Source organism: Protopterus annectens, chromosome 2.part1 (genome assembly GCF_019279795.1).
Source record: "Protopterus annectens isolate FY-2018-M chromosome 2.part1, PAN1.0, whole genome shotgun sequence".
Taxonomy (NCBI): Eukaryota; Metazoa; Chordata; order Ceratodontiformes; family Protopteridae; genus Protopterus; species Protopterus annectens.
This window is the reverse complement of record NC_056729.1, coordinates 1,182,922,110-1,182,945,924: the sequence shown is the minus strand read 5'-3', so window position 1 is coordinate 1,182,945,924 and position 23,815 is coordinate 1,182,922,110. Positions and strand designations below refer to the sequence as shown.

Below are 23,815 nucleotides of genomic sequence, written 5' to 3'. Positions count from 1 at the left end.
GCTAATCTACAAAGGAGATATGAGTGTGTGCCCCCTTGCTTTATATACCACATGACTGTGGTGTTGTCCGTCTTTATCAGTAGTTGTCCTGGATGAAGTAAATCCTTGAAGGCTGTTAGGGCATTTTGAACAGCTAGCATCTCTTTCTGGTTGATATGTAGAAGCATTTGTTTTGGTGCCCATATGCCCTGAATGCATCTTCCTGCCATGTGGGCCCCCCAAGGCATAATCTGATGCATCTGTTGTTAAGGTTTGGCTGGCAGGGAGTAGAGTGAAGGGGCATCCCATGTTTTGGTGACAGGCCTTTGCCCACCACAGAAACTCCTGTTGCAGACAGGAAATGAGAGAAATCATTGTTTCCAGACTGTGTGAATGTTGACTCCATAAACTTTTTAGGTACCATTGAAGTTTCCTCATATGCAGTCTTGCATATGGAATTAGTAGGATGCAGGATGCCATGAAGCCCACAGCCTGCAGGATTTGTCTTGCAGAAGACTCTGATTTTGTTGCCATCAGTTTGAAGTAAGTTGTCAGTTGCCTTTGTTTGTCTGGCATGAGGTAAGCCATCTGGGCAGTTGTATTCAAGCTTGCACCCAGAAATGTTATCTTTTGAGAGGGTACCAGTTGTGATTTCTTTTTGTTTATTGTGTAGCCTAGGCATGTTAGAAGCCTTTTCACAAACGCCAGGTGTCGTAGAAGAATGTCCTTGTTCTCTGCTTGAATGAGACAGTCGTCCAAGTAAGGATATATTTGTGTACTTCTTTGTCTGCAAAATGCAATTACTAGTGCCAGGCACTTTGTAAAGACCCTGGGCACAGTAGATAAGCCAAAGGGCAGTGCAGAGAATTGGTAATGCATTAAGCCAACCTTGAATCTGAGGCATCTTCTGCAAGACTGTCTTACTGGGATATGCAGGTATGCCTCTTTTAGGTCTAAAGTCACCAGCAAAGCATTCCTGCCCAGCATGGGCAGACGCTGCTGCAAAGCGCTTATTTTGAATTTTGGAATGTCCAGGTATGTGTTCAAAATCGATAAATCCAGTATTGGCCGCCAGGCCTTGTCCTTTCTGGGTACCAGGAAGAGTCTTGAGTAAAAACCTTGTCCTTTTTCCTGTTCTGGTACTGTTTGAATGGCCCCCATATCCATGGGGGATGTAACCTGTTTCTGTGCCTCTGCCCATTGATTTTTTGGCAGATCTGGCCAACCATTTGTCATTGGCAGAGAGTGGAAATGGAATTTGTATCTCTGTGACACAATGTTTAGTACCCACTTGTCCTGGGTTATTAACTGCCAATTTTGAGCAAAAAGTGCTACTTTTCCCCCTATGGGTGCTGCCAAAAGATAAGTGCTTGGTGTAGGCAGAGGGAAGTCACTGGGATTGCTTTCTGTAGGTTTGTGCTTTATCTCCTCCAGATTTGGAGATGGATGTGCCCTATTGCTTTGACCTGTATGAGTCTTGCTCCTGGTATCTGGAACCCTTAAGGCATCTAGATTTGCCCCTTTGAGCTCTGTCTGACACAGGAAAGGACCAATTTTTGTAGGCCAGTGTCTACTGAAACTGGGTGGCTGCACTTGTAAGAAGTCTTTAACAGTTTGCATAGACTTAGCTTTGTCTTCCATTTTCTTTAAAACCTCTTCTCCCTTAATACCAAACCGAGAATCATGCTGTAAAGGTGCATCTAGTAATTTAGCTTTAACATGGTCAGGCAAATTTTGTTCCTTTAATCAGGCATGCCTCCTAATCACAGATCCAGTAACTGCGGCCCTGCAGGAGGCCTCTAAAGAATCAAAACCACATTGCAAAGTATGCTTTCCAACTTGTTCAGCTGCATGCAATAATTCCTGCAATTCTTTATTTTCTGCACATTCTGAAATCCACATAAGTTTCTGTTTCAGCAATCCCATAACATGTTGTTGGTACTTAAGCATATGAAATTGACAGTTTAAGGCCCCGACTGCCAAGGTTGCAGATGTATAAACCTTTTTTCCCCATCGGTCCAGTGCCCTTGAATCTCTGTCAAAGGGAGTAGGGTTTTTTGCTGATGAGGCCTTAACTCCCTTTGGACCCTGTGAAATAGTTTCAGGATCAGCAGCAGGGTTTCTAAATAAAAATGTATGCGAGTCAGGGACCCTGTAATATCTGTCAGGCTTAATGGGAGCCGGAGGTAAGGAGTCAGGGGTCAAGCTTGACTCCAAAAACACATCATCCACAATGTCTAAAACAGGGGGAATGGCTAAAGGCCTGTGCTGAGGGAGAAGAAGGAAATCCCTCAGCCTCTTTTTTGATTCTGAGTAGTCTTGACTCTCCCAGTGAAAATGCTCCCTCAAAGTATGCAAGGTTTCTCCAAATGAATAATCCTCAGGGGGAGATGCAGATGGAATAGACTCCTCAGCATCAGAATCCTCATAGGGAGGTATAGATAATTCCTGATCAGAACAGGAATCAGAAGAAATAGAAACCTTATCTGAAGATTCATAATCAGTGTCTTGCCTAGACCTCTTATCTGGAGGGGGATGGGTACCCCTGATCAAGGTAATAAGATCTTCAGCCATTTTGATCATCTGTTTTTTAGGCATGGAGGCCTGTGCACGTGGCTCATGTGTCAGTTTTTTTAGTTTTAGAAGTTGCTTTTGTCTTTAGTTTTGCAGCTGTCATCGGTTTGATGTACAAATGTTGAGGTCTGACTACATCCTCAGAAGCTGGTGCCTGCTCAGCGGCTCCGGACCCATCCGAGGGAGATACATCCGTCGGTCCAATACCTTGAGTATCTTGCAGCATGCTGGACTCCACATGGGTGTCAGTAGAGGCCTGCGACTCGAAGGTAGCGGGTATCAGGAGCTGCGAAGGTGCCTCACTGAGTACCGGCGAACAGTCGACTGGCTTAGGAGAAGCTTCGTCGTCTGTTTTGGATCTCGACTGCCTTTCTCTGTCGTTTTCTTTGCGTTTTTTTTATGTACTCCGGTAGACGGATTGCTATCCGACGACATTTCTGGGTAGTTAAATCTGTTTCCAAACTACTTTGAAGCAAAAATATACAGACGCTTAATAGTGCATTGGTTAAATCTAGCACAAAACCGACAGCCAGGCACATTGTGATCAGGGCCTAGGCAAGGAATACAGTATAAATGGAAGTCCTTGTGAGGCATTTGCTTCCTACAAGTAATACAATTATTAACTTTTTCTGACATTGGTATAAAGCAAGAAAAAAGTTTTCCCAATGGGGTACTTAGCTTTAGTGAAGACTTCTGTTCTGAAACTCAAACTCGAATATTTCAGTAGTCGGCTGACTGGCACTTGCGAAATGCTTCTGCTTCGGGCACCGCACAGCAAGAAAGACTAAAGAAAATGGCGTTGGCTGCATGTTTTATACCCCTGACATCATGGAAGAGGAGACAGCAACCAACACAGGACCCAAGACTTTGGAATTCAGGTCGACTGAGGGCAACCTGCCAGCAGATTACCCAAATGTAATGACTGCAACAGTGAAACACGAAGAACATTAAGAAGTGTACTAACTGATTCTCTGACAGAGCAGCTGATGCATGTTATAGTCTAACAAATTATATTAAGCACTAGTTTAGATATTTTTAGCAGCACCCTGGACAATTATTATGGGGACAAATGTTTTGGTATATTGGCAGGCTAGATGGGCATTAATGCCTGTACTTCAAATATCTGTACTTATGTATGTATGTATTTGTATCTATGTATAGTAGAATAATTCAATTCAAAAGGAAGGCAAAAAATATCACTGTCAGAGAAGCTTTAACTGAAAAAAAAAACTGTGGCAGTATGACAAGCAACTTTGAGATGCAACAAATTAGAAAAATACTACTAGCTATCTAGACTGAAGTAGAGGTATTTGTACTGACCAAAAGAGCAATAAGAACATTTTTTTCATTTTCTGGCTTTAGTCATGTTATAATAAAGGCTAACTTGACAACCTAAACAAATAGACATGCCTCAAATAATACTTTTACCTGCAGGTACATCAAGTTCGACACCAACCCAGATTCCTTCTGCAAAGTCTGTTGGTCCAACGTATCTAACAATACCAGACTTGCTGGTGCCAACTGTGACATATTCTCCTTCTTTCAGCCAGTCAGGAATTTCAGCTGGTTCTTCCGAGTCTGAAGTCCTTTCCAGCTTCTGTTCCACCACTGCCAAATCGAAGTGCTCAGTAGCCCTAATAGGATTTCTACTAGTTTCTGATTTCTTGACTTTGCATGTACCATCTTGACTTTTGGATTCACTATAGCAACTCTCTTCTCCCAGCATACCTGCAAATGATTTCAGTTCTGACGTCTTCACCTTCTGAATTTTGAAAGGGTTTGAAGCTAACAATTTTGGTTGAGACAGAAAGCCTTCTTTCAGAGGAGAACCAGATTCTGACAGTCCCAAAGATGTTGAAGGGTTCATGTGTTCATTCTGGACTACACAGTCAGGTGTATGTTGTTTAAATGACTCCTTTTTACAATCTGTGGCTGTGGGATCCTTGTCATTGTTGACACAGGGATTAGTAGGTGAAACAGTTTCCAAAAGAATCCTTGACTGAGCAATATTATCACTAACAGTTACATCATCACTGCATATATGTTTTACAGGGGCTTTGTCCACAAATTCATGGTATGAAATTTCATCTAAAACTGGACAGATGGTTTCTTCAGTAAAAACAGTTCTACTACTGGAAAAAGTTTCTGCAGTAACTAAGTTGTCATTGTCTATTAGAGTTTTATGTGATGATTGTGGAAGTGATGTCAAATCAGTCTGTATAGTAACCGGATGACTAACCATATCACTTACAGTTGTAACTGTCTCAGACAGTGTTGCTGCTGAAACACTGTGAGAGAAATAACCACTAGATGCCTCACTTACTGGGCTACAAGGACATACATCATGGACATGAGTATCAGCTGCATCTTGCTGGGGAGGCACTTTGTGAATTTCCTCTGTTTTCATCTTACTGGATTCTAGTGGAATGCTAAATGATCCTACATCCTTGACTTTGGTACCCTAAAACAAAATAACAAGAGTTGAGATTTTTGGAAACAAAACATCTTTATAAATCATTTGTATAGTAAGGCTTCTCTACATTTGTCAAAGAAATGACAACTCTGTTCAAAAGCCAAGTTTCTCCCATTCCGAAGTGCTTTTCCTTCCCTTTAATCAACCTCAACTGTTCTTCATTCAAGAGAGCATGATTTACTTTTTCAGCTTACCCATAATGCACTCATTTATACACTTTTGTGCCCACCACTTTGGTTTTCTCCCGAAATCTTCCATTCTTTCTTTCTGGTATTTGACACAGCAACTGTTACACCATGAATGCAATTTATTGCTGAAATCAGTAGGTAAAAGGGAGTATATGTCTAATACATTTAATCTTAAGACCACCACAAATTAAGTAAGTCGCTCAGTCAGATTACAACCATCAAGCTATGGGGCCAATAAGTGCCTTGAACCCAGAACAAAAATTCTTCCAAATCAATCTTTTCAACTTGCATCATAACCATGTTATTTTCACACTTGACACTATAGTAGCTGTAACAGGTGCAGAGATAATTTTTGTCATATCTTTTTAACAATTTCCCTCCTGGTGACAATACAGCTACACTGAGAGATGTCTTACACTTGAGATCCATAACAATTCCACAGGAAAGAATGCTACTTGGTGATGTCACTATCAGTTGGTTAGACATAACATCCAACTTCCCCTGCATCCAGCATGAACTTATATGGTTTTACACAACTAATAGCCCCATACATTATAACAAAACATCATATTTCTTATTAGATTGGATTCTTGTATCAGACCCTAACAAATTCACCACCACAGGTACAATATCAGACTATGTCAGTGACCATTTCACGATCTACATAGCCAGTTAGAAGACATACAAAAAGACTGAGAGAGAAATTATAGGAAAGAAAATTACTTGCACAAGAAAAACTGTCAGAAGCTTCAAATAAAAAATGTGTGTTCATTAAATCAATAGATTTAAGAAAAACATTATATAGACCAAGAAATCCTTGGGCTGACTGGAAAAAGAAGAGACTAGGGAGTGCAAAAACATAAAGAACAATATCTATAGATTTTTGAAAGGTATAAAAAAGAAATATGGAATCTGCGGTGGTGGTGCTGCGGTAGCGTTGTCGCCTCACAGACACTGCCCGTTCGATTCCCAGTTAGAGCGTCTTCTGTGTGGCGACATGCGTGAATGGGCGTTCCTTCGTTGAAGGTTGTGCATTAGGCCTGGCAAGCAAGTACATAAAAATCTACTGCCAATCATTAGCGGACCGGAGTTCCGCTGCAGCGACCCCTAACCGGGAAAAGCCGAAAGACACAAACAAATAAAAAAGAAATATGGACATGGGAAAGAGAAATGTGATATGGTGCAATATTTATGTAAAGAAGAAAGCCAAACTAATCAGTACAAAAAGCAGGCCCAAAGATATCTGAAGAGAAATACAGGCAAAGGGATCCAGATATGGAAAATTTCACAATACAAAAAAATAAGATCACTAAGAGAATGTAGAACAGAAGATTAGTAAAGTAAAAGTTAAAAAACAGAAGCTGAAGTTATGGATTACCTGCGAAGTGAAGGATTGACTGTAGACAGTCTAACACAGGTTGCATCACAGTATGATGGAACAACGAGTCCCCCAAGTAAGGAGGAACAGGAGACATCTGAAGAAGAAATATGGACATGGGAAAGGGAAAGGGATTTAATAGAGTGCAATATCTATGCAAAGGAGAAAGCAAAACTAATCAGTACAAAAAAGAGCAGCACCAAAGACATTTGAAGACAAATGCAAGCAAAGGCATCCAGATATGAGATCCAGATATCCAGATATAAGACCCCCATGATCATGTTAAATATAGGTATGCTAGGAATGAAACAAAAAATGTATTCTACAGGACAAAAAACAATACTACTGTAATTCACAGACAACCAACAAGGACAATCCTCAGAAGTTCTGGGCAGGGCTGAACAATCTACTCCGCCCTGGTAAAACATTTACACCTATCCCTGCTGCCACCTTTGATAAATCCCCAGAGGAGGTCTCTGACAGTTTTAACCATTTCTTTACTGAAGCAATTCAAGCCCTAGCTAGACAATTACCTTCTAGCTCCCCTGCCCCTGACACTATTACCTCTAAAAACTGACTCTCGTTCTCCTTCCAACCAGTGTCCACATCACTTATCCATAACTTGATCAAAAAATTAAAACCTACCACACTCTCCGCTGACCAACTCCTCGATGCCATTGCCTATCCAATATAGATACTACTCAATCGTACCAGAGCAGAAGCTAACATTCCCACCATCTGGAAAACATCCTATGTAATCCTACTACATAAAGGAGGTTCCTCTATGGAATTCTCCAATTATAGACCTATAGCTATACTTTCTCCACTTGCAAAGATTATGGAAAAATGCACCACCTAATCCAAAATCACCTCATGGCGGATACCCAGCATGGTATTCGTCCACACCATAGCACAACCTCTGCGTTAATGGCTTTTACCAATACCAAAAACAATAACCTTAAGAATAATCACATATCCTCTGCCCTATTCTTGGATCCTTCCAAGGCATTTGACATGGTTGATTACCAACTTCTGGCTCACACCTTGCAAACATTCCACCTTGATACTAAAGCCCTTCTTTGGTTTACATCCTATCTTAATGGAAGACAACAGGCTGTCCTATGGCAGAACAAGCTCTCTAATCTATTACCAAACACCCTTGGAGTACCACAAGGCTCCATTATTAGGGCCCCTACTGTTTTCCATCTTTATTAATGACTTGTATACAGTCATACCAAACGTCAGCTGTATCCAATACGCTGATGACTCCACTCTGATTTGCTCAGCTACTTCTCCCACAGACCTGAGGGTTGCTACCCAGTCCACCTTTAATACCATAGAAAATTGGCTCTCTGAAAGTAGATTGTTACTAAATCCCCAAAAAAACTAAAATGCTGTTATTCTCTCCAAATCATAGGTCTTTCGCCTTCATCTTTACCATAAATGCAAAAGATGGGACAATAATTTCCCTTGACACCTCTACAAAATTACTAGGTGTCATTATTGACAATAACCTAAAGTTTGACCTACACGTAAATCAAACAATCAAGAACATCAATAAAAAACTTGCGTCACTGTATAGAATAAAAGCCTTCCTAACCCCTCCAGCTAAGATGGCTATAGCTCGCTCTCATCTACTCTCAACACTTTTATACGCCTCCCCCCTTCTCTCCAATCTATACAAATCTGTACTAAATAGACTGTCAACCTGTTACAATCATATTGCCAGGTTTGCCACTGGAATGCCTTTTAAAACACACCACTGCATCAACCTAAAACAGCTTGGGTGGCTAGAACTTCCCAGTCTCATCCAATATAACCTGTGATCATGGCTAACAAAATCCTCTATAACCCAGATAACACACCAGCCCTTCAAAACATTATCACCCCCCAAAACAATCCAAGACTGCTTCGATCCTCGAACAAACTTCTAATTAAGACAATCAAAATCAACAACGCCGCTGAAGATGCCCTCTTTGCTAACACTGCAGGCAGAGCCTGGAACTTACTTCCAGGTGATATTACTTTGCTCTCCTCCCTAGGACAATTTAAAACTAAACTCAAACAACATATGGCATTTAACTGGCTTTGCCACTGCAACAAGCTCGGGTAACTCTCAACATGAATGTGAATAACCCAACTAACTATTTTTTGTTAATTTTCTCCTGACTATAACCACGTGTATCTCATGTCTGCCTATGTATTCTTTGGTAATACTACTTATGTACTCTTGTTTTACTTGTACTATTGTATCTGATAACTCAGAGCTTATCTCCCCGGGCCTCCACTGAAAATGGACATGGCTCCAGTTGGACTATCCCAGTCAACAAATGTAAAATAAAATAAATAAATATGTTTTTTTTTTTTTAATTCTAAAAAGATGAAAAGTAAAAAAGAGGATTAGTAATGGAGAAGTTAAAGAAACAGAAAAAGAGAGGGTATGGATTACTTGCAAAGTGAAGGATTTAACATAAAACAAATCTAACTTTGATAACATCACAGCAGGATACAGCAATAGATCGCCAAATTATGGAGAACCCAGTGGAATGGGAAACATCTGATCAAATGCCATATGAAGATATTTGGAGCAGTCTATAGGAAACCAGTACAAAAGTTCAGTTGGAGTTGCACAGCAAGGGAAGGAACAGGAAAGTATGGCAACTCACAATGTGGAGTGATAGGCTGGCCAGTGAGTTCCCATATGAAAAAGCAATGGGTGAGACAGGAAGAAAATGAAGTAAGTATGGCAGAGGAAGAATCTATAGAATGCCAGCAGGAAATGGAGAAAGAACAGTTGTGTACACTTAGCATAAATGTAGATGTTAGAGTGTATTCACTGTTGCAGTCATCACATTTGGGTTATCCCTGCCAGGGTAGCCCTCAGCTGGCCCGAATACCAGAATTAGTATTTCTGCGTTGGTTGCTGTTGCTTGAGGAATGGCGTCAGGTCATCAGTGGTATAAAGTAAGACAGCTGATGCCATTATGTCAGTTTGTCTTGCCCTAACCTGTCAGGAGCCCCCAAAGTAGGAGGTCAGGTTCTGGTGTAAGAACCCCACCAGTGGAAAATAAATACCAGTATGTCCCTTGTAAGGAAAGGAGAACAACACGGAAGAATGGTAACAAAAGGAGGAGGAAAAAAAAGGGGGGGTGGAGGGAGCGAAACTAGGACTGCAACAGTGAATACACTCGAACATCTACATTTATGGTAAGTGTACACAACTGTACTATGTTCTTCGTGTTTCACTGCTGCAGTCATCACATTTGGGTAGATTCCCAAAGCTGAGGAAATGGGTGGAGGTAGTCGAGGAAGCTAGGGGCTGGCTAGGATGCCCTGCAAGACTGCAGAGGCAAACCCTGCCCTGGATTTGGAGAAGAGAGGCAGGTGGTAATGCTTGGTAAAAGTGTGAACAGATGTCCAGGTGGCAGCCTCCAGGATGTCCCTGGTGGGGACTCCTCTGAGGAAAGCTGCAGAGGTGGAAGCTGCTCTGGTGGACTGTGTCCTGACCCCCTTGGGGGGAGGCTTACCATGCTGTTTGTAGCAGAAATGGATGCAGTGTGCTATCCATTTGGAAATGGCTTGCTTGGAGATGGCTTTTCCTTTTGCCCCTGTAGCAAAGATAACCAGCAATTGATCAGACTTTCTGAAGGGTTTAGCCCTGTCCAGATAGTATGTGAACTGTCTCTGCACATCTTAGAGTGTGATGAAACCTTTTCCCCTTGTTCTGGGGATTAGGAAAGAAGGTGGGAAAATGAATGGATTGGTTGACAGCCGCACTGGACACCACCTTGGGCATGAAGGATAGGTTAGTTCTGAGGGATAGCCGGTCTGCATGGAAGATGATGAAGAGTTCCACAGCCATGAGTACTTGCAGCTCAGAGACTCTTCTGGCTGAAGTGATGGCCAGAAGGAAGGCCATCTTCCAGGAGAGAAATGTTAGCTCTGCAGAAGAAGCTGGATCAAAAGGAGGCAGGGTGACCTTTTCCAAGACAAAGTTAAGGTCCCAAGCTTGTGTTGGTGTCCTTCTGGGGGGCCTCAAGTTGCTAACCCCTTTGAGGAACAGTTTGATCAAAGGGTGTGAGAAAAGGGGCTGCTCAGTGGGAAAATGAGCATAAATAGCAGAGGCATGAATCTTTATAGAGGAGAAAGAGAGACCACTGTGTAACAGGTCAGCTACATAATCCAGGATGAGAGGGACAGAGGGATGTGCTGTACTGGCCCCCCTTAGCCTGGATCCAGGTGTAGAACCTTTCCATTTATCTGCATGAGACTTTCTGGTGCTAGGGTGTCTGGCCTCACAGATAACATCCAGAACCTGTTTACTGAGGATGGCAGATTGGTTCGGGTTTAGGGAATAAGCCAAGCTGCCAAACTGAGTGTCTGCAATTTGGGATGCATGAACTCCCCCTCCCTCTGGGTTAGGAGGTTTGGAATCTGAGGAAGATGTCATGGAGGCAGTGGGGACAGGCTGCGCAGCAAGGGGTACCAGTGCTGTTGGGGCCAGTCTGGAGCTATAAGAATGGTCCTTGGTTTTTCCTCCCTTATTTTGAGCAGTACCCTGGGGATGAGAGGTAGAAGAGGAAAGGGATAGACCGAGAGGTTGGTCCAGGTGAAGGACAGGGCATCCACTTTCCAAGCCATGCAGTGATGTTCCCTGGTGCAGAATTTGCTGAGCTGATGCTTGGTGTGGGAGGCAAAGAGGTCGACCTTCAGGATTCCCCATTTCTGAGTTACTAGGAATAAGGTACTTCTGCTGAGCTGCCACTCATGTGGGTCCAAAAGGTTTTTGCTTAATAGGTCTGCCAGGGAGTTGAGAAAGCCTGGTAGGTATTGTGCTAACAGGTGTATTTGCATGGAAGAGACTATGAGCCAAAGGGTCATGGCCAGCCTGCAAAGAGGGTAGGAGTGAGTCCCTCCCTGCTTGTTGACGTACCACATCACAGTGGTGGTGTCTGTTTCAGGAGAACCCATGGAGAGAAAAGGGGTTTGAAAGCTATCAAGGCGTGCTGCACAGCCATCATCTCTTTTTGATTGATGTGCAGGGGGATTTGTTGTGGGCTCCATTGGCCCTGTAATGCACCTTCCATCTAGGTGTGCACCCCAAGCACAGTCTGATGCATTTGTAGTGAGGGTCTGGGCAGCAGAGTGTGGGGAGAAGGGCAGTCCCTTGTTGTGGGAGCATGCTGTTGAACCCCAAAGAAATTCCTTTCTGAGACAACGAATTATAGGTAGAAGAGTTTCCAGGTCTTGAGAGTGTTGACACCAAAGGCACTTTAGGTACCACTGAAGTTTCATCATATGCAGTCTGGCATATGGAATGAGGAGTATGCAAGATGCCATGAACCCCAGAGCTTGCAGGATTTTCCTTGCAGAAAGCTGGGGCTTGGTGGCAAGTTGAGAGAAGTAGGCTGACAGGAAAACTTGTTTCTCTGGTGTAAGGTATGCCATCTGGGATGCTGTGTCCAGACTTGCTCCCAGGAAGATTAACCTTTGGGTGGGCACCTGTTTTGATTTCTTTTCATTGACTGTGTACCCTAGGGAGGTTAGTAGACTCTTTACAAATGTCAGGTGTTTGAGCAGCTTTTCCTGGCTGTCTGCCTGAATATGGCAGTCTAAGTAGGGGTAAATTTGAATACATCTTTGTCTGCAAAAGGCAATGGCCAGAGACAGGCATTTTGTGAAAACTCTGGTAGCAATAGATAACAAAGGGAAGCGCAGAGAACTGAAAGTGTTGAGATCCTGCCCTGAAGTGGAGATGTTTTCTGTATGATTCCCTGATAGGAATGTGGAGGTAGGGCCTCTTTTTGATCCAGGGTGGCTAGCCAAGAGTCCTTGGACAGCATGGATAGCAGCTGCTGGAGGGTGAGCATTTTGAATTTTGGGATCACCAGGAAGGCATTTAGAATGGATAGATACAGGATGGGGCACCAGAAAAAGTCTGGAGTAGAAGCCTTGGCCTACCTGTTCTGCAGGGACTTTCTCTATTGCCCTCAAAGTGAGCAGGGAATGGATTTGCTTTTGAGCCTCTGCCCACTGATTTGGCGGTAGATCTGGGAACCCTTTTGGGGTTGGAAGGGTGTGGAAGGAGAATTTGTATCCCTGAGACACAAAGTTCAGAACCCACTGGTCCTTGGTAATGGTGGTCCAGGTGCTTGAGTGAAAGGAGAGTTTTCCTCCCAGAGGTAAGTGAAGGTGGGCTGAGGGGAGGTCGAGAGGAGGGGAGTCATTGTGAGTTCTTACCATAAGGGGGTGGCTCAGAACTCTCCGGTTTGAAGTGGATGTAGTCCACTTCTTAGATCTCTGCATTCCCTGGGGCTGCTGTCTGGGGGGGGGGGTCTGTTTCCACAGGTCCTAGGCTGCCCCTGTTTACTCGGAGCAGGAAAGGACCAGTGCTTGGGAGGGAAAATGCCTGCTGAACCTAGGGGGCTGGACCTGTAAGAAATCTTTAACTGTTTTCATAGATTTTGCTTTTTCTTTCATCTTTTTAAGAACTCTTCTGCCTTAGTGCCAAATAAGTCATCTTGTATAAGGGTGCATCCAACAATTTAGATTTGACATGGTCTGGCAGGGGCTGTTCCTTAAGCCATGCATGTCTTCTAATGATAGATCCAGTGACTGCTGCCCTGAAAGAAGCTTCTAGGGTGTCAAAACCACAGTGCAAGGTGTTGTTTAGTTATATGACTTGCAAAATGCATTGTCTTGTAAATCTTTAGATTCCGCCCAAGCAGGAAAGGAGGACATTTTTTGTTTAAGGAGTTCCAAGGTATGTTGCTGATATTTAAGCATATGGAACTGACAATTTAGTGCCCTGATAGCAAGAGTAGCTGAGGTGTATACTTTTTTAACCCATCTGTCCAATGTTCAGGAATTCCTGTCTGAGGGGGTGGGATTCTTAGCAGAGGTTGCTTTAATCTCTCTTGCCCCTTGAGAAATGACCTCAGGGTCAGCAGTTGGATTTTAAAAAGATATTTGTGTGAGTCAGGGACTTTGTAATACCTGTCTGGTGTTCTGGGAGTAAGAGGTAGGGCATCAGCAGTCAAGCTGGATTTGAGGAAAACATCATCCACCACATCCAGGATTGGGAGATGGCCAAGGGTCTGTGATGTGGAAGATTTAGAAATTCCCTGAGTCTCTCTTTAGACTGAAGGTAGTCCTGACTCTCCCATTGGAAATGCTCCCTTAAAGTATGCAGGGTTTGCCCAAAGGAAAAATCCTCTGGGGGAGAGGCTGAAGGAATGGATTCCTCTGCATCAGAATCCTCATAAGTGGAGAGGGGCTGCATGTCTTCATTGTCAGATGCATCAGATTCATCTGACTCTTGTTCAGACAAAACTACTGGGGACAGATCTCTTTTCCATTTTGAAGGGGTAGCTTGGCTTTCCCTGATCAGCATGACAAGGTCTTCTGCCATTTTAAGCATTTGAGAGTGAGGCAAGGTAGCAGGCGCTTGAGAGTGGGCAGTCAGTTTCTTGGGTGTGGTTCGAACCCTGGGCCTAAGGAACTCAGTTGTTTTTGAAAGAACTGTGGTCACAAAAGAAGACGTCGGTTTGTGTGGAGATTCAGAGGTGAGAAGGACTTCCTCAGAAGCTGGTGCCTGCTTCACTGGCTCTGGACCCATCCAAGGTAGAGATGACCGCAGGATCCTAAGACAATGAAGAGTTTTGCAGCATAGTGGACTCTGAAAGGGTCTCGGTAGCAGCCTGCGAATCAACTGAAGCGGGCATCAGGGGCTGCAAAAGTGCCTCACTGAGTACCGGAGGACTGACAGCTAGCTTAACGGAAGTGTCGCCGGGAGGTTTGGACCTGTGTGGTCTGTCTCCGTCTTAATCTTTACATTTTTTCAGAAGATCTGCTGTCAGATGGCTTAACGAAGCCATATCAGAATTTGAGGACTGTAAACAAAAATATCTGGCTACAATAAGGGCCTGACAATGGATAGTTCTGGCGTTAATGCACAGAACCGAAAATGGGGGACGTCGTGGTCTGGGCCTAGGCAAGTGACACAGTAAGACTAAGTCTCGGTATGGTATGTGCTTTCCACAGGCGAGACAATTATTAACTTTTTCTGACATCAGTTAGTGCAAGAAAAACGGATTCCCCCATGGGGTACTTAGCTTTAAAAGACCAACTTCAATTCGGAAACGAAAACTCGGGTCGTGGCCGACTGGCACTCATGTGAACTGCTTCTTCTTCAGGCTCCACGGCAAGAAATACTGATGTAATGGTGTTGGCTGCCTTACTTTATACCACTGACGACCTGACGTCTGTCCTCAAGCGAAAGCAACCGACGCAGAAATACTAAGTCTCTGGTATTCAGGCCGGCCGACCCTGGCAGGGATAACCTAAATGAGATGACTGCAACAGTGAAACATGAAGAACATCAAAGAATGTGGCCTCAGTTCAGAAGAAAATGATCTATGAGAAGTGTTGCTTGATTTAACAGAGGCGGACAGATATAGTAAGATCGATGAAAGAAATAGACTACAGAAAGTCAATAAAACCCAAAAAGTTAGAAGTTTGATAAAACAAATGAACAAAGTAATTATAACTGTTTATACAGACATGTGCCATATAATACAAGCAAATAGGAAATATTACTGTGCGGCTAAATTAATAACAGATAAAGTCTTGCCTGAAAAACACAGGACAGTAAGGGAAAGGAAGGGGAGAAAATCAAATACCATCACAAAAGTATTGAACAGACAAAACTATAGAGCAACTGAGAGATGTCATTATAGAAGAGTACAGAAGTGGGAAGAGAACAACAAAAATACTCATAAAGATGGACGTGATGAAAGCAATGTACAGTATCAGAACAGATTGGGAACTATCATGCACTATCGCAAGTTGTTTGTCTTTCGGCTTTTTCCCGGTAAGGGGTCGCCACAGCGGAACTCCGGTCCGCTAATGATTGGCAGTAGAATTTTACGAAACGCTGAGGTGCCAGCTCAACGCCCAAACTTCAACGAAGGCACGCCCATTTACGCACGCATGTCTTTCGAACGCTACCCAACCACGGGGAGGACATAATAAACTAAAAATATCAGCACAGGCAGAAAAACTTAGAAGAGATGCAGATAAATATAAACAAAAAGCAGAAAATAAGCAATTTATTGATGACGAAAAAAAGTTTTACAGAGAATTGGGAAACAAGGCAAAAGGAATTGAAACACCACAAAAAAAAAAAGAAGAAATAGATACATTTTAGATAAATATCTATGAAGATCTTATGGAACATAAAGATACTAAAAGGATAGAAAAAGTAAAAGAAAGAATAAGAAATTTAAATGCATACGATATGAAATGGGATGAAGTAACGGCCACAGAGATCGAAACAAAGTTAAGAAAAGCCCCTAATTGGAAAACTTCAGGCACAGATGCAGTACCTAATTTTTGGCTAAAAGTAATAACATCTTTACATGAAGATTTAGCCACAAGTGAGAACTATTTATATGCACACTCCGAACAGACACCAGCCTGGTTAATAACAGGAAAAACAATGCTCCTACATAACAGCAAACCTGCAAGCTATCCTAAAAACTTCAAATTAATAACCTGCCTTCTGACGATATATAAACTATACACTGGAATGGATGCTGACAGAATTTATAATCATTTAGAAGAAAAAAACAATCATGGCAAGAGAACAAAAGAGTAAAAAAGGAAAGTCATATGGAACAAAGGATAATTTTTTTTTTGTTTAAGTCATAATGGAGAACTGTAAAAAGGGAAAGAATTTAAGTATTGCATGACTAGACTATAAAAAAGCATTTGACAGTATCCTACATTCATGGATACAAGAGTGCTTAAAAATGTGTAAGATACACTCTACAATGACAGATCACATTACAGCAAACACGAAACAGTGGCAAACCACTTTGCAGTTAAGACATGATAAAGGACAAATTATTAATCCAGGGATAAAAATTCAAAGCGAGACATTCCAGGATGACACTCTGACACCGCTGCGGTTTTGTCATGCCCTTAACCCATTAAGCTGTCTACTTAACAGATTAGAGGCCATGGCTACAATTTGGCTCCCAGAAACCAACATAGTCTAAAGACTTAACTTTTTGTAGATGATTTAAAACTGTATAGTTCATCAGATGAGGAACTGAAAACACAACAGCAAGTGGACAAAACTTTTTTCAGATGATACAAGAATGTCTTTTGGTCTTGATAAATGTGCAAAAGCAACCTTTAAAGCAGGAAATCTGTAGCACTAAGAAAACATCAGTTTGGGACAGGAATGTGATATAAAAGAACTTGAGCAAATGGGAGTGTATAAACATTTGCAAATTGATGAAAGACCAACAATAAAATATGAACAAATGTGAATAAAACTTAGTAAGGAATATTTTAAAAGACTAAAATTAATATTGAAAACAGTGTTGACAACTAGGAACAAATTGCAAGCTATAAATCAATTTGCTCTTCTTGTCCTAACTGTGTTGGGAGTGACTGACTGGCCCCAAAAGGTGTTGGATCGATTGGACAGGAAAACAAGGATACCTCCTGTTCAAATGATTTATAAAAATCAGTGCACACCAAGACTATATTATTCCCCGTTCTGAAGGAGGTAAGGGCCTCCTTGAAATTGATTACATGTACAGATCTGCAATTGTAGGACTGCATACATATCTGCTGACCTCACAAGACCCAAGTGTAGTTAAAGTTTTGAAACATGAGGAGAATAATAAGTCTAAGATGACGTCCCTGTTTAATTTAGCAGAAGCATATCAGTATCAAGCAGGAATGGAGATCAAACCAGAAGTAGATAAAAATCAGTCACCAACTGAATGTGCCAAAACAGTAAAAGAAAGAATATAAGGTAAAGGATCATATGAGAAGGCAAGAAATGTGGAAAATGCATAACTACAGTTGCAAGTATAGAAAATTCTTGGAACAACCACATGTTGCTCAGGATCAAACACAGGAATGGTTACAGAGAGGTGAATTTAAACCAAAAGACGAAAGGTTAATACTGACAAGCTCAAGATAGTGGACTACGTGCACGTCAATTTACAAAGTCCATTGAACAAAAATATAGGAAATCTCCAAACTCTAGACCTCACGCAATTTTGCTTTGTGAAAGGGAAACCGTGCCTGCTCAACCTGGTTGATTTCTTTGAGTCAGTCACCAAGGCTGTGGATGAATGTAAGGCAGTGCCATACAGCCTTCCTCAATCTGGCCAAGGCCTTTGAAACCATTCCTCACTCGTGAATTATTGATAAACTGACCAAACTAGGCATCAACCCCTACATCACTAGATGGGTTGCAAATTGGCTCACAGACAGAACACACAGTGTGAAAGTAGCAGACTCCAAGTCAAACTACCGACCAGAATGAGTGGAGTCCCATAGGGATCGATCCTGCATCCTCTTCTATTCGGCATCTACTTCCAAAAGTCCAGGCAAACACAAAGGGACTCTGGCTAAGTTTGCAGAAGATTGTGAGGTGGGAGTCATTACTAACTCCCCAAGTGATGCAGACATCCTACAGAAAGGCCTCACTGAGACCAATGACTGGTGTCGAAACCAGGGCCTTAAGTTCAATGCCAAAAAATGAGTAGTCATCCCCTTTAGTAAAAGCTCAGTTCCCACTAATTACCACATCGGTGGGAGCACACTGAGCACTGAAGGTGTTATAAGAGATCTGGGGACACAGGATGACAGCAACTTCTCCTTCGACCACAACATTGCCACTGTGGTCAGAAAGTCCTTCTGTGTGATACATCTCATTACCAAGGATTTTGCATCCAGGAAGAAAGAGGTAATCGCTTCTCTCTACTCTTCCCTCATTAGACTAATCATAGAGTATAATAACCCATCTGGCGTGTACCTCACTAGACACCTGCAACAGCTGGAGAGGCCGCAGAAATATCTCACGAAGAGGATCCTAGACATTAAACACATGTCCTACATGGACAGACTCAAAAGACTTCAGCTATACTCTATCTCATATTGCCTACTCAGAGGCAATCTCTGCTCAACTTACAAAGCCATGTCTGGCCCAGCTCTGTTGGAAATGCTACCTCTAAAGAAATCCCAATCCCTCCACACCACACACCTTCATTAAAAAGCTTTGTCAAAAATTCAAGAATGGAAGTTATGGGGGCAGAAAAGGGGTCAATGCGGTTATTTTCGGCCCAAGCAGAAAAAGAAGTTATGTACCTACCATAACGCTTCATATTAGTTGTCTTCATCTCGCCTTCCTTCTTGCTGTTTGGGTTCAGAGCTGATCCTCGGCTCCAACTCGACCATCTTCTATAGCTCAAGAGCTGTTTACTGGCTCGAGGCTACCCCTTATCCTAGAATGCCCAGCGTCAGCTACCCAGATCTCGTTTGTGATAGCACACACTAGACATAAGTAGAGTAACCAGTTACCTAAAAACTGGTTGTCCAATACACCTAAACAAGGAAAGAGTCATAAATTACCTGGCATGTGAAGTAATAAAAGATACTCAGCCAGTAAAAACAAAAAAGGAACTCCTCTCAATCCTCTAGAAAGGAGGGAGGAGAGAGGGACGCAAGAAGGAAGGCGAGATGAAGACAACTAACATGGAACGTTATGGTAGGTACATAACTTCTTTATGTTAAGTTGTCCATCTCGCCTTCGTTCTTGCTGTTTGGGACAACGTCCCTAGCACCTAAAACCCCGGGTGGCAAATTGGAACAGACTCTTCAGAACAGTAGAACCAAAGGAAGCTCTGCTCCGGGAGACCATATCTACCTTGTAATGAGAGATAAAAGTGTGAGGGTTTGCCCAAGTGGCAGCTGCACAGATTGAGTCTATGGGCAACCAAGACTGAAAGGCTACAGAGGTGGCTAATGCTCTAGTGGAATGACCTTTTAGTTTAGCTGGCAGCTCTTTAACCGCATTACCACAATCAACAGAACATGCTGGAGGGACAGGTTCCTCACCCAGAGACTGCCCATGGTCTGAAATAGACCTCCCATACATGTCAAGGAGAGCACCTTGCTGTCCCTCTTCAAGAGAAATCTTGATCGGTAATAGAAAGTTCACCCCAGGGATTCCTCCAGTGGCTCTACTTGATAGAGGCACTGGGAACTATCGTCGGGTGGCACGATGCCAGGGCACTTCTATGGGCTAGGCTTGTAAAGGCTCCAGTGCCATTAGCCTAGTACACACCTATGAACCTATGAACATGTGGGAGAAACAGACAAATGTAAGTTTTGTAAAACAGAATTGGAAACAGTCACACATCTTATTGCTGGTTGTGATAAACTAATGGCAGGAGGACTGTATACTTAAAGGCAAAATAATGTGGCAACACTGTTGCATTGAGGATTGTGCAAATATTATAATACTGAAGTAGCCGAAAAACAATGGAAACATGAACCACAAAGCATTATAGAAAATTATTAAATTTATAGCACATGGGCTCACCCATTACCAACAACAGTTCAAAAAATAGATGCGAGAAAACCAAATATAATAGTCCATAAAAAGAAAACAAAAGTAGCACTGACCACTGAAATTGCTACACCCAGTGACTACAGTGTCTAATGTACAGAGAGACACAAAATCATAAAATACCAGGATTTGTAAGCAAAAATGAGGGCAATGTGGAAGAAGCATACCCAGACAGTTCCAATAGTAGAAGACACAATGGATCTTATAAAAAAAGAATTTACAATTGCACTTAGATGTATTACGGGTTCCTATTAGAAGACGGATTCTTTTGAATGCGTCTTACTCAAACTTCAGAGACTGAAATGGCAACATATCGAAGCAGCTTTTAAGCGAATTCTTTCTCTGGGAAAGAATTTGCTTAGCCGCTTCATTACTTTGCTGTTTTCGGCACTGTAGTGCGGTCTCGGAGTTGGTATATTTAAGTAGGGGGGTGTGGGGGGCGAAGCCCCCCACAATGTAATGATTAAGGTGTTTTGTTTTTTATTTATTTTTTTTGTTGGAACAGCAATTTTTTTCCCTTGGAAAAACAATCGCTGTTCTGACAGTTCGACATTGTAAGCTTTCGCTTACATAGGGTCAATTAATCACCGTTCGCTTTTTTAAGCATTCGGTGATCGAATATAGACCCTGTATTACCAATGTAACTCTGTATGAATTGCAGAAGGAGCCATTACTGGGCAAACTGTAGGTGCTGCAAAGAGCACTTCTAGCTAACATCAAACACTGAATCAATACTAATTTCATGGACTTGAATCATACTTGGACTTAAGACTTGGAGAAATTAAAAAGCCAGACATCTCACACAACCACTCAAACAACATGTTTATAAAACATGCAACCTGTCCAAGTTTAGCCCAGAAATATTCATTACTATCCTATCATCTCTTAACTGGAGCATCCTAAAAATACTCCCCATAGATTAAGACAATTAGATCAGCTGTGGTACTGGAGTCTAACCTAAATAAGGAAGTTAAGGGAAACTATGAAAGAGATGGCATCCCAGTGAAATAGACTATAGTTGACAGAGAGTAGAATAATAAGTGCCTCAAGAAAGAGGATGACTGAGCAGGTATAAAGCCATCATGGAATTGAAAGAACAGTATATACTAAAAATGAGATAAGGATGGAGGTAAAATTGGAAAATATTTAAATGAAACAGAATGGAGAGAGGTACATGAGCCCTAGATATGCCACACGGTCTTAAAAATAATTTTTGTTGAATGGAAATGCTTGTATACTTTAAGACTTCAGTAAGGCTAGACAGATTGCTGGAGACATAACAGAAATGAGAGAAGGATGAGCACATCTTCTGGGAAGGTGTAGAAATTCAGTATATTAGAATTAAATTGGATGAAAATATATAGCTAAATGAGGAGCTATACGCATTGGGTTAGATCAAGGAGAAGAAACTAAACTTGAGCAAGCACTGCCTCACTGTTAGTTGTAGTGGCTAAACAATCGTAACTAGAAAGTGGAAAATTACAGAAAAGACAAAAATAACTGAAATGGCAAAACTGATGAGTGAAATTACAGATAGCAAACTTAGTGACAAATGCTTTGGTACATGAGAAATGGAAGATGCAGGAAAAGTTTGAAAAAAAATAGCAAGAGAAGGTAAGGAAGTACCAGCTCCAGTGTGCAGACTAGACAACTAGATGACATTAGATGGATATACTTCAATTTTTGTATATACTTACTTTGACAATAGACATGTTTTACAAAATTGTGTGTTACTGTTAGAAGATACATATTTTTTTCTGTAAAGACTGAAAATGCAAACAATAAAATTTGATACTTTGAAACTAAAAATAAACTGCTTGAATGACAGTATCCTGTACAACCTAAAGCCCACTGTTCTTCCCACTGGGAAACTGTGTAGTCATTGCTGACTTATGGGTCAAACTCATGGTCCACAACATGTCATCTTACTTTAGGGCTTTGCTAAATGGGTCAGTACCACAAAGTGAACTTTCACTTGGTGGGTCCTCCTCGCCAAGGAAGAATGCCTATTCACCATACGTCATACCACAAGTCTAGACAGGACTGAATGCCAGGCTGGCCCTATCATACTATCACTTGCTTGCATAGGTGATGCAGCCATCAAACTGACCTGCTGCTTCTATAAGTGGCCAACTCTGTGTGGGCCTCAAGTCTATAGCAGAGATGAACAAAATGGAAATATGTGATCATTTCCAATCCAACCTCTCAAGGATAGGTGACAAGATGACATCTCTATTCCACTTCAGGCAGTTCTGCTAGCACAGATTAGTTGTGTAAAATTTTACCATAACAATAGATGTCCTTCTCTTCTCTGCTGTAGTATTCTTTACATGAGGGAGTTGCCTTCCACAATGACCCGATGTTGGCCAGTATACAAAAGACTTTTATTACTTGGAGGACCAACCCTTCCTTTATGCCCATAGCAGTAAAATGAGTTATCCCCTCAACCAGTCTATTCATTTACCTACCTTTTTCCCTTCTCTGCAAAACTCTGCTGAGAGGATTCTGCACACTTTGGATGTGCATAGACAGCTTAGGTTCTACCTTGACAAAAAAATAAGTTATGTACTCACCATAACGTTCCATGTGTGTTGTCCATTTCGCCTTCATTCTATACTGGTTAGGTTTGGAACCGATCCTCTGTTCCGACTCGGCCATTTACAAAAGCTGGAGGTCTTCAACTATCTCGTGGCTGAACCCCTATCCTATGATGCTCTAGGAAACTCCCCAGACCTTGTTTGCTGATATAACAACATATACTAGAAGGTCTAATTTCATGTCTATTAGGTCAGAGAAGACAGGTCAGAGAACATTATTTTTGTCCAACTGTAACGGCTCGGTCCTGCTGGAGCCAAAGGTTGGGGGAAGGAGGGTAGGATGCAAGAATGAAGGTGAGATGGACAACACACATGGAACGTTATGGTGAGTACATAACTTCTTTATGTGATGTTGTCCTATCTCGCCTTCATTCTGTACTGGTTGGGAAAGCGTCCCCAGCACCATCTTTCTCAGGTGGCTCAAGGGAGTATATTCTTCAGAAGAGTGGTCCCAAAAGAGGCCAAATCCACTTTGTAATGAGTGATAAACGTATGAGGCCTTGCCCATGTTGCTGCAGCCCAAATGGTTATCAAATGGTAATCTCACCCAAAAGGCAGCAGAGGTTGCTATAGCTCTTGTAGAATGACTTTTTATCTTTTTGGGGAGTACTTTGTTCTGAGATTTGTAAGTAAAAGTAATACAATCTATAACCATTTAGAAAGAGTGGCTTTAGACACTGGAGCACCTTTCTTAGGTTCTGAAAAGGATATAAATAGTTGGTCAGACCTTCTGAACTCCTTTGTCCTATGTAAATAAAAACGCAATTGTCTATGCACATCTAGTTGGTGTAGCATATATTCTGCCTTGTTATCACAGTTGGGGAAAAAAAGACTGGAAGTTCTATAGATTGATTCAGATTAGATTCTGATCATACTTTGGGTAGAAAGGATGAGTTTATTTGTAGGGATACCCTGTCTTCGTGGAAAAGCATGTAGGGTGGCTCTATCGACAATGTCTGTAACTCTGAAACTCTTTTGGAGGAAGTGATGGCTATCAAAAGAATGGTCTTCCATGTCAAAAACTTTAGGTCACAGGATGATACGAGTTCAAAAGGGGGAGAGAATCAGATGGGATAAGATAGAATGTAGGTCTCATGGTGCTGGTGGGACTTTAATGGGTGGTCTTAATAAAATTCAGAAAAGCCTTGCATAGTCTGCGGAACATTAGATTGGGTCCTGATTCATTTA

The 23,815-nt window shown here is 42.0% G+C and overlaps 1 protein-coding gene across 1 annotated transcript in view; it reads right to left on the bottom strand.

The window, feature by feature from the left end:
* KIF13B (kinesin family member 13B) overlaps positions 1–23,815 on the bottom strand; it is a gene marked incomplete in the record, with an annotated part of 3,953,176 nt that overhangs the window by 83,284 nt on the left and 3,846,077 nt on the right. The window contains 1 exon segment of the mRNA XM_044062707.1: positions 3,982–5,014. Coding sequence (XP_043918642.1) covers positions 3,982–5,014 — 1,033 coding nt within the window.